This window comes from Cibotium barometz, chromosome 40 (assembly GCF_041138505.1).
Source record: "Cibotium barometz isolate CiBa-2024 chromosome 40, ASM4113850v1, whole genome shotgun sequence".
NCBI lineage: Eukaryota > Viridiplantae > Streptophyta > Polypodiopsida > Cyatheales > Cibotiaceae > Cibotium > Cibotium barometz.
Genome location: NC_141085.1, coordinates 25,413,867 through 25,428,823, shown reverse-complemented (window position 1 = coordinate 25,428,823; position 14,957 = coordinate 25,413,867). Strand labels below are relative to the sequence as shown.

Below are 14,957 nucleotides of genomic sequence, written 5' to 3'. Positions count from 1 at the left end.
GCATGGAAATTATGGATATATGGAAAGCTGTTTGTCCTCACAAAAGGGGCCTTCACCTTTCATCATAATTTGTTTACAAGTTATAGAGTGAGATTAGACAGATGGTATCTATTACATGCTGACCATGATGATCCCATTGCTTGTCAAATGTGGGTGGATCATACATTGCAGCTTTCTCATCATACACCTGTATTGCTGGGGTTGGATTTTGATCTCACATTTGATGATGTCTACTTGCGGGTTAAGAAACTCTGTTTGGTAAATATTAGATAGCTTTCTCATCAACTGTGGGTATTGGGCCGCTCAGTAAGGCAAGGATGCCCCTTGAGTGCATTGTTGTATGCTATTGCTATCCATCCTCTACTTTTTTATATGGATGTGCTCTCTTCATGGTCTGCAATTGCCTACTGGAGGCAATCTCATTGCTCAAGCCTATGCTGATGACTCTTTCTTTTTTTCCAAAAACACGAGAGAGGATCTACAATGTCTCATGCAAGCATTACATTTGGTTGGAGAAGCAGCTGCGCTTTTTATCAACTTTCGGAGTCTATTTTGTTGCCTCTCAAACAAGCACATTGGCATGCTTTCTTGTGGTCGGGAATTATATGCCAATCTCATGAGATAGTGCGCCATTTGGGTTATATCCATTGGGCTGGAATATTTCCTTCAAAGATGCCATCATGTGAAGTTGGATTATTGGCATTTATCTACATGGCCTTTGCATGTTCGCCTAATAATTGTGCAATCAATTCTTATGGCATACATACAATTTTTCCTCCCACTTTTGGTGTGGAAAAATGTGTGTTCTTCAAGAAGTTTGCCTCATGTTTGAGGGCTCCTTTCTTTGTACATTAAAGCAATAGAACATAGCTTTTTACAAAAAAAAAATGTGTGTGTGGGTGGGTGGGTCTCTCACTCTCTCTCGCTCTTTTTTCATAATGGTTGGTTGATTAGATTACGAAAATGTAATACAAAGCAAAGGTCGCATGACCAGCTATACAAACATGTACATAGAGGCCGTTTCACCGCCCACTGTACGAAGAGCATGTAACCAAGGGTCAGCTTGCGCCCTAGTGATAGTATGTGCATTAATCAAAGAAGAAACTTGCCAAAGCAATAGACCATGAACATAGTAACTCTTTGTATCACAGTTGTAGTGCGCAAGCTCCCGTGCTCCCCCCACCCCCCCAAATTCATTGCTTTGCCCACCGCCTCCCCCCCCCCCCCTCTCTTTTCTTTCCATTCTCCTCTTTGTTTCCTTGTCCCTCTCCTCTCTCCCCTCCCGTGCAGGTTGGTGCTTTCTGGCTTTTGGGGTTTTCAGCTTTATTCGGCAAGCTTTGGCCTATTCTGGTCTTCACCCTCAGGAGGACTCCATGGTAGCCGCTTGGTCATCCCTAACCGAAGCCGGTTGCTTGCATTTCCTTCTCCGAAGCAGATCTATAGGTTCTTGCCATGACTATTGCCTCACTTGACGCCTCCACCCTGTTGGTAGCCGCCCTGCGCACTGACAGCTCAGGGATCTTTTTCGGGCCAGCCTCATTGGCGAACCTGCAAAGATCACCGATATTCACCCTTTGGGGCATGGATACTACCAAGTGGAGTTTGACTCACCATCGGCGTCAGATCGAGTCATGCAGTTGAGTCCCCTTGTGCTGCGGCGCAGGCGGCCTTTGCACGGTGGCAGCACGACTTCAATCCAGTGTCTGAGCCATTGGCTGGCGTTTTGGGCTTCCCAGTGACAGTTTGCTTCCCAGACCTTAGGAAGGAGTACCTTCCTCTTCTCCCGGTGATTGGTGGTGCCATTGAGAGAGTGATGGAGTCCCCCTCCCACCGTTGCCTTGGACCTCACAAGGGCAGCGGAGATTCCATCCCTCTGTATCTGTGTAGCCTCATTTGAGTCTGTACCGCATTGTATACCTATTCCTAGCCTCCGAGTCGACCCCATACAACAGCGCGTGGAGTATTTTGGCCTTCCAAGCCAATGCTTCATTTGCAGACAGATGGGTCATTTAGCTAGAGCTTGCCCTTGGTGGCAGTCCACCAGGAGAACACCCCCCCCGCCCCCCCCCCCCCCCCCCCCCCCCCCCCCCGGGGGTTCTTGTGCTAACCCTCACCAGGGGGTAGAGAGAGAGGCAGGCCCTCAGGCAGCAGAGCACTAGGCCCCGACTTTGGGTGGCCCAGTAGACGGCGAGTGGTGGACGGTTGGTGGACCGCACCCGGGCCGCCAGATCCCCCCCCCTCGGCCCGGCCCCGACCCTGAGTGTTTTGAGAGGCCGTCCAACCTCTCTGAGTCCGCGGTGGGCCCCTCCCCTCTTTCCTCTTCGATGGATCCCTCACCGCATCACCCCTCGTTACGCCCCTCCGCCCTCTCTCACCGCCTCCCCCTCCTCCTCCTCCAGTCTCGACACCAACTTAATCCGCCACTCTCTGCCCCGCCTTTATCATGCGAGCCCTCCCTCCCCCCCCCCTTGTGCCTCTCCAAAGCACTCTCGTCGCCCCCCTAGCAGCCCCTGACCCGGAGTGGAGGCAGCCGGTGGGGTCAGTCCGTCACTTGATTCACCGATTTTCCGAGCCGGTTGAGATGATCATTGTCACCTCCCCGGTGAGGGCTCTCCTTCCAGAGTCCCCCGGTGGGGCCCCTAGGATCTTGGGACAGTCTGTGGACTACAGTTTCTTTCGGTGTTTGCCGACGGAAGGGACCGACATGTTTGAGGAGACAATAGCCCTTGTTCGGGTTTGTGTGGTTTTTCACCACTCCGGGCTGTCTACGCTAGATAATGGCACGATGATCTTCTCTTTCCCCTCCAGTGCAACCCCGGGGACAGAGTGGGATCCTGAGTTGGTGGTAGCTGCCATCCAAGGTCAGGTAGTTGAGCTCTCCCACCATCTCCACGATCTCCGCATCATCGACATTCTCACCCATTTTTGGCCTCTGGCTAGGATGGAGCTTGGAGGTTTAGCCCATTGAGGCCAAGATGGGGAGATGGTAGTCTCCAGTCTGGAGGTGCTGCTCTTTGTATTCATGCATACTTATGTTGTGGTACCTCTTCCCCCCTCTTACAGATACCTCTATTGTGATCGATGGAGTCCGGAGCATGCATATGCATGTGCTTGTACAGAATGGCGTCACATGGAGGACACGATTAGTGCCCACCTAGCGCGCCTTCGCCCCTGCACGGATTGTGATTATTCCCCATCTAAACCCTTGCCCAAGACTCGTCGAGTGGAGGGCAGTTGTGCTAGTGCCGCATCACACCGAAATTGATATGCAAATTGTTTCATGGAACATTCAGGGTTTAGGGGGGCCTTAGTGCTTTCATAGACGAGGCGTCCCACGAGGTGAGCTTTAGAGGGCCATAGTGGGGGGACCCATAGACATTCTTTTCCTCCAGGGAGCATCATCTCTCAGAGGGGCGCACCCGCAGATGCGGGAAGATTCTTCCAAGAAAGAGTCACACTTTCTGGTCCCCATCCTTCGGCCCCTCAGGGATGCAGGGAGGAGTGTGTATATATGTCACTGAGCAGTTGCTACTGGCAGTGTGACTGGCTCAGGAGTCATTTTCTTAGGGCGTGCACAGTGGATTACCATTACTATTGGAGAGGATAGGGTTGGCTTCCTCAATGTTTACGCTCCGAACGCTGTTGCAGGTAGAGCCTTCTTTTGGAGATCAGTACGGCAGGCCCTCCCTCAGGCTGACTTTTGGTGCTTGGGCGGTGACTTTATCATGATAGAGGCAGTAGAGGACAGACTTGGAGGTGGCACGGCCACAGTTTCAGGAGCAGAGTACTTAGCCTGGGAGGAGATGATTCTTGCAGTCAACGAAGGTATCATGCCTGGGCCTCTTTCTAGACTCAGGCAGGCGATAGAGTCACAAGGGATTTCTTTGAGATAGCCGACCCCCACAGGAGGAGAGACGGTATTTGCAGGTTGCGTGGCTAGGATGGAGCTATTGTTTCAGCCCACCCCAGGTGAGCCATTGCCACGGACTTTTTTCGATCCCTCCTCACTGGTGCCCCGACATCTCCACAGGTGGTGGACGCACGCGAGAGGGTCTGGCGGCACAGGAGGGAGGTGGTTCCCCCTTCTCTTCGGTCATTCTTACTGACACCAGTTACGTCACTTCCCAAGGGAAAATGCCCGGGGGCGAACAAGCTTCCAGTCTCCTTCTTTCTTCGCCATTGGAACCTCATGGAAGGTGGCCTTCGAGCTGCCTTCAATGAGATTATGATCACAGGTGCCATGCTAGAGAGGCTCTCAAAGGGCTTGATTCACTTGATTCCCAAGGATGGTGGTGACAGATTGGAGATTCGGCAGTGGAGACCCATCACTCTTCTAGGGACAGCCTATAAGATCTTGGCCAAGGCCATCAGCAGGAGACTTCAGCCTTTTCTCCGAGACTTGATCCACGACACTTAGACCAGCTTTGTTCAGGATTGGAGCATTCTGGACAACATCTTTACCTTCTGGGAGGCGATAGCTTCGACCAGGATGCAGAAATAGGACCTCATTGTGCTACTTCTAGACTTTGAGAAGGCTTATGATAGGGTGGATTGGAGCTTTCTGGAGGGCACTATGAGCCGGATGGGATTCCCCATGGAGTGGATTCATGGAGTCTCAGGACTTTACTCAGCCTCACACAACGAAGTTCTCATTCAGGGAGCTCATGGCGACAGATTCCCCCTCTCTCGCTCGGTTAGATAGGGCTGTCCTTTGGCACCTTACCTCTTCCTATTCATCGCCGAGGCCATGAGTAGTTTTCTCTCTGCTCGGAGATCGGGCTTCAGGGATTGCGTCTGCCCCTCCGCACGCAGGTAGAGTTGCTGGACTCAGAGTTTGCAGATGACACAACAGCTTCCCTTGCAGGAGATGTGGGGAATCTACAAAGATTCGCAGAGGCGATCGAGGTTTTTTGCCGTGCACCAGGAGCACAGATCAACAGGCACAAGTCGTGTGATTTTTTTGGGTAGGCTCAGCACCCGCCCCGACTTGGCGCCAGTTGAGGATTTCCAGTGGACCGCTATAGGGGCACTCCAGTTTGATATCTCGGTTGCCAAGTTGGCATTGATATCTCTCCCGAGCAATAGCTCGCCCCGCTTCTTCTAAGTATTCGGAAGAAGCTTCTATATTGGAGCTCGGGCGAGGCTCTCCCTAGCATGCAGGATGGCGGCGGCGAACCAGGTACTTCTTGCCAGCATGTGGTACATCACTTCATGCTGGGCCTTTTCTCGTGCATGTATTGGCTAGGTACAATGGTTGATGCGGAATTTCTTATGGGCAAGAAGTGATGGGAGGCCAGTTAGGGCCAAGGTGGCATGGAGAGTGATTATTCAGCCTTGTCGCAAAGGGGGGCTAGGCCTCATTGACCCAGCTATTCAAAACTTCGCCCTGTTGGGCAAGTTGATTGTTAGAGGCCTCCTTCCAAGTGATGAGCCCTGGAAGGATTTCCTATTGGCCCATATTTCAGCCCATACTCCGAGTCTTGGGGGCCCTTGGCCGCAGAGTACTAGATGGATCAGAGATGCGAGTCCGTGGTTTTCGCCTGGCTTTTGAGGACAAATTTGTAGCCAGTTTACTTTGTGCTTGGGAGCACCTTAGGCCCACCCTCAAACAGATAGCTCCAGCTTCCTAAGAGGAGCGGCTTTGGCAGCCTTTGGTCTGGAACCCCCTGATCCTTTTTACCCAGTGGCCATATGCTAGGGGCCCGCCGACCGCACATTTCTTGGGGAAACTTGAGCATGGATGATGGGACCAACCAGGTCTCTTGGAGATTGGATCGCTCAGAGGCAGTTACCCCCGGAGGTGCAAAAGAGAGGTCTGACAGGGATCCGAGGTAGAGATAGGCTCAGCATTGACATCGACTCAGCTATCCCTCAGGAGTGGCTGACTCCCCTAGACCCGACTCCCCCAGTGTGGCTAGGCGTGTTTACCAGACACGATATCCTAGTGGCGGTCCACGGAGCAGATGAGGACAGTGGTCTACTTACTTTCTCTATTGGATCCCATGGCAAACTAGAGAGATCTGAGCTTTCCTTGGAGGGTTTTAGTGGTTGCACCTTGCAGAGGGTAAGGGTGATTTCGGGCATAGGAATGGCATATTGATCCAGCACTAGCCAAGGTGGCCAGGGAGAGATTATAGTGGCTATGGATACGGGAGTGCCAACCGCTCACGCGCCTTCAAGGGGACCCGAGAGAGTGGACTTGGCATTATCCAGCGGATCGGGAGGAGACTCTGGATGCCCCCTTCTTTGCATAAACTGTGCGGCTAGGCGGCAGGATCCAGATACCCAAGATAGATGGCACACTAGCATCAGTAGCACATCGGCAGTCTTAGGGCCTCTCACAACGTTTCCTTTCAATTTCTGGAAGAGGCTGTGGGACAGCTTTCAGCCAAGAAAGATCACCCTCTTTCTTTGATTGATGGCACATAGGAGTTTAGCAGTCGGTAGTTTTTTGGGATTGCCTCAAGGCTCAGTAGATTTAGCAGAGAATTCTCCGCACCTTTGCTATGCACAAGGCATCGACCCGGATCATCACATGGGGGACTGTTGCTTGGGCCACAAAGGCTGGAGTGGTCAGGGCTTATGAGGAGGATGGGGGAGGGCTAGGCCTTTAGATCTCTCACCCCATCATATTGCAGCAGTACCAGTCACAACCCCACCTACAAGCGATTGGTGGCCAGGCTCATGCCAGAGATGGGAGATATGCAGTAGCATAGTAGCTTGGCACATTTGGCATGCTAGATGCAGCAAGGCCATGGAGGGCACCCACACTCCGCCGGCAGAGACCATAAGGAGCATATGGCTTGATACCATTCACACCCTCCACGGTCAATGGGGGAAGTTACACGGAGGTTTAGACCGCATGCGGAAGCGGAAGGAAGCTTTTTTGAGACTTCGGAGGCCTAGCCCTTTCCTCACAGATAGAGGCGATGACTCCATTTGGCATTATAGACCACCTGTGTGGTTGTTTCCCCCCCTCCCCCTGTATGAGATAGCCTTCTCCTCATAGAGTGGCCATCCAAAGGAGAAGCGTCTCTTCCCCTCATGATCATTTGATTCCCGCCCTTAAATGAGGAGAGTTTGTATGTAGCCCTTTGTGGTTGTATCTAGCCCTTTGTGGCTATTTTTTCTTTAACTAATTGAAGGATCTTACCATCGAAAGAAAACAAAGAAGATATCATGTCACTGATTGTTCCCCCAGGCTGATCATGTCCAAATACCCATTGCCTGGGTGACAAAGTGTGTCCAGTCACCGTTTGCCAAACTAAAGAGATGAACTCCATATCTGGCGAGCCACCGGACAAGATAAACCTATGCCGATTAGATTCTAGACAAGTCTGGTGTAGAAGAAATAGTTACCATTCGAAAGTCTCCGACACCAAAGGGCAGTGGACCAAAGGCAGGTCCCCCAACCATGACTCACCAAATGAACACTTTGCCTTGAAAAGGCAGCTTGGAATGCCAACCACATAAATAGGATGCACTTCCACCAAGAGGCCGTTTTCTTAACATTCCATACTTTATTAGCTTTTTCTGCAAGCCATCTCTTCTCTTGGACCAAAAGATGATATACAACATTAGCGGAAGCCTTCAATAGCCTGGTTTTGCGACCGAACACCAATCATCCCATGCATGAGAAGAATCCATCCTAGGAAGGCACCCTAGAGACTGCACTTGTTGCTGCAACTACAACCAAATACACTTGTAACATGGGGCACACGAAATATATGACGAGCACGGTGGAATGATAACGTTTGCGGGCGTCCGGGCAACAAAGTATTAGACATCCTCACAACACCTAGTCTTGCCATACGATTGAATTTCTGTCTACAATTATTCTTCTCTGGCCGAGTAATCACATGAGACGTGGCCAACACCTCTGTAAGCAGGGAGTTCTTTTACAGAATATGCAAAAAAATATGCAAGCAAATATTGATATGGCTTGCACCTCTCAATAAAATGATCATGAAGGAAATATTGATATGGCTTGAAGCTTCCTTATTTGAAGAATTCAAGAAAAAGCAAGAGAACCATGGTGTTGAAGAAGGAGCTTACTTCATCAATAACAACAAAGGTAGTAAGAACACTAGCTACACTCATTGTGGCAAAAGTGGTCATATACTAAAAGATTACATGTACAAAAATAAGCCCAAGCTACAATGCAAATATTGTGGAAAACTAGGACACTTGGAAGATAGGTGCTTCATCAAAGTTAAAAAGCCAATGAAGCCAACATTGTCTCTAAAGACTCATCTCAAAGTGCCCCCAATATGGAGGCAAATTTTGTTGAAGCAGAATGGGCCTTTTAAGGCTTGGCAACTTTGCACTTATTTGTTGTTTGGCCATGATTGACCCATAGGTGGGTGTTGGAAGATGGTTCACCCATGGCCATCACCCATGGCCATACCCACACTCATTAGAGCAAATTTATTTTGGTGCATTAGGAAGCTTGACTTTAGACATTGGATGGTATTTGGGACACCTATTGTATTTGGGATAAATTAAGTAGAAGAGTATGGTCTTTTGTAAACCCCTAAATTTACCTTGCGTATTCACATATAGTCCAGAGATGGTCATGATGGAACCAAGGGAGGGTGTTGGAAGTTGGCTCCCAATGTCCATCTCCAATCATTGCTTGAATGGACATTGGGTATGGTTTTTTGTCAGATACCATAGACCTTGGTTCATGTGATTGAATGGACGTAAAAGGGTATTTGACATTGGCAAAAAGTAGTAAATGGGTAAAGGGATCAACTAGAAGAAGACACCTCATGCAAGTGGGCAAGTGGATATTCAATAGCCTAGAATACTTACATGGTTGACTTCCTATGTGGAGAAGATGACATCACTGCTTATGTAGCTGCTTCTACCTTGGCCTATTTAAAGGCTACTCTCATCAAATACGCAAGTCTTTGCTATCATGCTCCATGGCCACGTGCCCTGATATGTAGGGGTATACCTTTCATCATAATGCTTATACAACTTACAAGGCAAGGCTTGACAAATGGTATTTGTTGTGCTCGGATTGATCCTCTTATATGTAGAATGTGGGTGGATTACTCTAATCATGCTCCTATATGGCTGAGTTTGTACTTTGACATGCTACTAGATGATTTAGCTACCAGCTAAGAGATTATTGCTTATTCGTTAATATTTTAGAGACATGGTTGTTGATGTCCTTGCTTTCATAGCTGAATTTTATGAAGATATGGATATTGCTTGGTACCATTTTACATCCCATATGCAAGGGGGGATTACAGATTATGGTAAATGGTTTGTGGGTGAGGAGAGAGAGAAAATTCAGAAACTGAAATATTAGCTACAAACCCTTGAAGAAATTAGCCATGTTCGTTCCTTGTCTCCTCAGGAAGAGAGGACCTGCCATTACTAGTTAGATTTGTAGATGGCGGGTGTATTGTTTGTGATCGGAGTGATGGACACATCATTGTTGGTCTTTACAGGCTGGATAGATATGAGAGATCGGTATATGATGCATGTTCAGTTACTGCCACACAAGCTATGAGTGATGTGGAGCTATTGCATGCCCACTTTGGGTCACTTGAATTTTGGCAGTTTTTTGTGCCTTGAGGCAAGAAATAGTCACAGCGTGAGGCCCCCATCAAACATGTATGTGAAGGGTGCATTTTGGGCGAGATGCAACAGGCATCATTCCCGAAAGATGGATTAATAAGGGTTGCACCTTATATATAGTGATGTATGTGGTCCTATGAGGACACCATCTATCGAGGGTTACCTCTATTTTGTAACTTTCATTGATGACTACTCCATGCATGCTTGGGTGTATCCAAGAACAGACCCCTCGTACATATCCAATGGAAACCCGGTGAGTGGATCTGGCATGCCTCAAGTACTCGGTCTTACTGGCATGGTAGAGTCTTCTACAACGGATCGACGATGGCACCCCCACTGCCTCCCCTCATTGGCAGGCCTAGGGGATCCTGACCACCTTCCTTGACAATTTATGGCAACACCTCTGGTGCCGCGCACCCCCCCCCCCCCCCCCCCGGCAAGGTTTCTCCCTATGATGTAGCCTCCCTCCGAGAGCGGCCAGCCATGGAGGGAGCCCCCTCTTCATTTTTCAGTTTTTTTTACTGTCATAGATCACACCTTTTAGCAGACTTTTTAACTAATAGAAGGATCTCTTTTTGGGAAAACAAAAAACCTTTGACACACTGCTCACATGTGAGATTCATGGAGCAGATCAGTGGACGACAGCTGCAGATTTTAGATCCTTACAGAGACATCAGAACAAAAAAAAAAAACTTTGAAAGTTAGATTCATGGAGCAGATCAATGGATGACAGTTGCAGATTTTAGACCCCTTTCAGAGACATCAGAGCCCGCAAGGTCTTTAGGCACTGCTTTTAGACAGACCCATATAGAATACCGATCTATGTAGTTTTTTCCATTCTCATTTACACTATATCGTATGGTGGTGTATTAGACACCTCCAGTTCCCCTACATGGCGTGTGTGGCTTGATGCACTAAAATTAAGAATTTTGGTCTTTCATAGAAGTTAATACACCTTTGCAAGTAGAGCTTGCCTTTGAAGGTACTTGTACGAAGCTCAGGAGGTGTGGCATTTTTGTTTAGCCTTCATTTGCATAAGGTGTTCACAGTGATCAAATGGGACAGGGGGGCGATTCATGTGTATATTGCTAGCCTAGATGGGCTTTGAGATTTTATACATTGTGGTGTGTTATTTTCCACTAGAGACTTCAACTTTTGCACACAACTTACTGCAAGATGGACACTCACCATATACCCCTCTTTTTCCAGATTTGTGTAGTTTGCCCAACAAGGAGACATCCTCCTACTGGTTGACTTCAATGCACAGATAGCCTAGATGCAGGTACATATGTATGACTTTCATGCAGACCTAGTGTGCGCTTGGAGATGGATCCAAGATGGATCCAATGGAGTAAGGATATAGTGGACCTCGGCAGACATATGGCATATCACTTGCTATGGCAGGAGCTTCCTAGAGATGGGTGCCATGCATGAGTTGTTGATATATAATGGGATATCCTTACATACCATGGATCCAATTGTAAAGACAAGTGCAAGGCCCTAAGGCCGGACACGTTGTGAGCCCTTGTCCACAAACAAGTCGTCGATGTATTGATAGGCACTTGCCTCTTTCAAGCCCATGCATTAGGCACTCTTTTCTTGTTTTTACCCGTGCACCTACATTGCACTCATCAGCAACAATGACTTCCGATATGATGAAAGACATGGAAGCTAACAAAGGGTAATCAATCATTCGTGCAAGTCCCGCACACATCAATGATATGCTTGTCTCATATCTAAGATGTAACCTTCTTGTATGATGTCACGATGTCCCGAACACTTATTAGACCTAGGGTTAGGTGTCTGGACAACCAAGTCAGAGTCTAGCAAGTCTAGGTGCGTGTGAACCCATGGAATGTGGTAATAGTGACACCATGGAAAGGGGCAAAGATTTGGGGCAGGCTTAGGGCTGTGGACAGCCCATAGGCCACACCCCACAAGGGGTCCATGGCCACCCGTGGGGCTCAAGGGGCCTAGGCACCCAAGTCGGCTAGGTATGTAGGCCCACTATGGCCCATGACCAGCCCAATCACCAGTTGGCCAGCCCCAGCCACGCTTGAATCCCTATATAATGGGTAGTTGTTGTGGGGTACTCAAAATAGAAGTCACGTTAGCAAGCTGCAAGTGCTAGGCTCAGCCTCCAAGATGCAAGTGAATCAAACATTGAGAAATCGATGAGGATACTTCTCATTATTTTGAGTGGTGTTATTAATCCCAGTACCAATACTATTTAGTAATTTGTTTCTCATTATTGATACACCGCAAATCGATTCATCCAAGTCATACTTTATTTCTAAAAAGACTTTCCCGAAAGGGGAAAAAGACAAATCTCTAGTTGTATCAAGCCATCTATGAATCATTTGATGCATCACTTTCTTAGCAAGTTGTTGGGTGCCTCATCTATCTATCCAATATGAGGCCATACATTCAGTTTGGGATCTCCTAGTTGAGCAAGTTTATGCAGTCTCGGAAGCATTGGCAAGGTACCAAGCGACATGGCACTCAGTCCCTTCTGCTATTCTATGCTAAGGGGGTGATCTTCAGTTGCATGCTTTCAGTGAATCCAATTGGACTTAGATGTTATGACACGCGAGTATCCACTAGTAGCTTTTGCTTTCATCTTAGTGATTCATGTATATCATGGCTCAACAAGAAGCAAACAACGATGGCCACTTCGAGCTATGAAGCCGAGTACATGGTAGTTTTTACAGTGACTATGGAGTGTGCAAAGCTCAAACACCTTTTGGCAGATAGCTAGACTGCATTGGCCATTTGCGAGGAATAATGTGTTTCATGCTAACACAAAGCACATTGAGGTGCATTATCGTTATGTCAGGAAAAGGCTCATTATAGGAGAGATTAGCCTAGCTTATGTCTCGACACATGACAATATGGCAGATATGCTCATGAAGGCTTTCTAGAGAAGTTAGAAGTTTTTCGCATAGCTTTGGGCTTATTGCCATTTGGAGATTGATGAGCCACATCATCCCTGTGTATATGTTGACAATATCACTATAGGGGAGAGTTGAAGCCATTTATATGGTAGTGATGTGTGGACGTACGCTAATAATGGTTTGGGGTACTCTTTCTCTCCTTAGGAGGTTTTTTCCCTTGAGCGTATGTACACTCTTATGAGAGTGTGTAAGTGACCTTATCATGTTACTTCACTTGTATTTCACTTATTCTCATCAATCTACTTTGAGTGTTGTGCTTCTTTGTATCTTGGCTTACTTGCTGTCTGCAACTGTGTGTGTTGCTACCTTCGTCTCCAATTCAACACTTCAACTGCATCCATTTTCACCACGAGTCACGACCTCAACTTAGTTTATGCTAATCATCTCTACCACTATACACAATCAGCTTAGACCTCTCACTACCCCCCACCGCCATCATTTTACATCTTACTTCTATCGATCATGAATCCGTCCAAGCTAGCTTTCCTCACATTGTATGTTCCACCACCAAACCTACTATGGGTTCACAACCTCAAAATGGATGGTATGATGAGTGCCAAGCCGTGCAACTTCACCTCATGGTTAGGTCTTTACGCGTGAAATGTTGAGATCTTTCTACCACTTTATCTACCACCAAAAGACGCGAGTTGTTTGGCTAAATGCGAAGATGGGTTATATTGTCTTATTTTTATTACGCTATAGTCTCCAACCTCAACCTTACCAGACAAGAGCTCAACTAGATTATCTAGATGGACTTAGTTTTTGTTTTTTTGTTTTTCGAGCCAAGGTCAGGGGCGGCCAAAGCCATCCTTGGACTCGAAGAAATAAACACTTTTGTCATTTATAAATCTAGATGGACTTAGTCCATTTATGTATCTTCTAATAAAGATGGTTTTTTATTTCTTACATATAACTATAGATGGATTCATCAACTTCTAGGGTATCTACAAAGTCACCTAATCTCCCTACAAAGATGGGTTTCTTCCATGTTGGCCAAGCTCATTGTTCATTTGCTAGATGTCTGAAGATGCACCAAGATACATTTCCAAAAAGTTTAAAGCTGATTGGAGGGAGTTGTCGGAACACACATGTCCGTGGACATGTGTGAAGCCCCCCTAAGGCTTTGCAGGCAGAAAACCTAAGGCACACAAAAACAAGACTTCTTACTTGTGGCCTACAAACTCTTAAGATAGAGCTGGCTAGAAGAGTCTTGTCTCTTGTGGCCTACAAACTCTTAAGATAGAGCTGGCTAGAAGAGTCTTGTCTCTTGTGTGTTTGTATCTTATATCTAGCTTTTATAGTGAATGTTGTTTTGTTTTTGTGCTAATATGCATGATAGATACTCTTGTTTAAATCACCTTCCTCTCATAGACCCATGTCCAATTGGAGTGAACACCCTGCACAGCTTTGGTAGAACTAGGTGGCGTCGCAAATCTTTAATGTCCATGGATCCATCCTCCCTTATCCAGAATGTGAGCTTGAAGGGCAAGCATTGCACACTGTTGTCACTGAAGAGGAGGGTGGAAGCAAGCACCATAACGATTGAACAATGGTGGCCTAAGGTGTGCGGATGGTAGGATATGTGCCCACGTGCACACGAACACACCCTCAGTAGTATAAGGTGTCCCCAAGAGGATTTGAACCTAGGGCCTCCCATAGAAACTCCAAAGTCTTCTCCACTAGGCTACCGCTTAATTTAACTAGCCCAAGTGACTTGTTTCATATTAATTTAATCATTCAATCAAATAGTTCAAATGACTAGGAGATTTGAAATTTTCTTTTCATGATTCTAAATCGTGTGCTTTTGTAGATTAGTAATTTACACCTCACATTTTTTTCCTTTTCAGTTATTGGATCATCCATTTGTTTCTAAAGTCCAAGACTTGCACCAAGAAGTATGACTTGGAGAGTGAATCATAGAACTACTTGAAAACACACTTTTTACTCAACCATAAAACATAGTAAAGAGACCTTTGAAAAATTTCTCTAAATTTTTTGTATTTCAATCTTTATAGATAAATGCTTAGATTTGTTAGGTGACAAATTTCACTTTTGAGTTAATTCCAATAGACCTTTGTAATGCATGTATTTCTTAACAAGAAATAGGCCTTTGTAATTTGGTATGTATTTCTTACCAAGTGTCAAAGGCACAGTAACCCTCCCTAGGAGTGGATATGCGTACATGTTCAATTAGTTTTCAATTAAAGTGCAACTCTATTATGATAAAGGTAGTAAATACTACAAGCTAAAAGTTATATATGATGAAGGTAGTAAATACTATAAGCCAAAAGTCAAGCTTTCATGTTATGTGATTCGTCTTCCTTATTGTAACATGCATCATATATTGTATTGAGAGAAACTTTTATTTGTTTGACCTTAGACTATTGAAAATGCCTAGGAGGAACGCTAAGT

The 14,957-nt window shown here is 46.7% G+C and overlaps 1 protein-coding gene across 4 annotated transcripts in view; it reads left to right on the top strand.

Annotated features, from left to right (window-relative positions):
* The window catches only part of LOC147615352 (uncharacterized), a 74,555-nt gene extending 59,887 nt beyond the window's left edge, over nucleotides 1-14,668 (top strand). For all 4 annotated transcript variants that reach the window (XR_015262828.1, XM_086779438.1, XM_086779436.1 and 1 more), the window contains one exon: nucleotides 14,393-14,668. Coding sequence is in view for 3 of the 4 variants with exons in the window: in XM_086779438.1 (XP_086635564.1) it covers nucleotides 14,393-14,446 (54 nt within the window). In the remaining variant the exon portion in view is untranslated. The remainder of the gene's footprint in view (nucleotides 1-14,392) is intronic.
* Nucleotides 14,669-14,957: the final 289 nt, after the last annotated feature.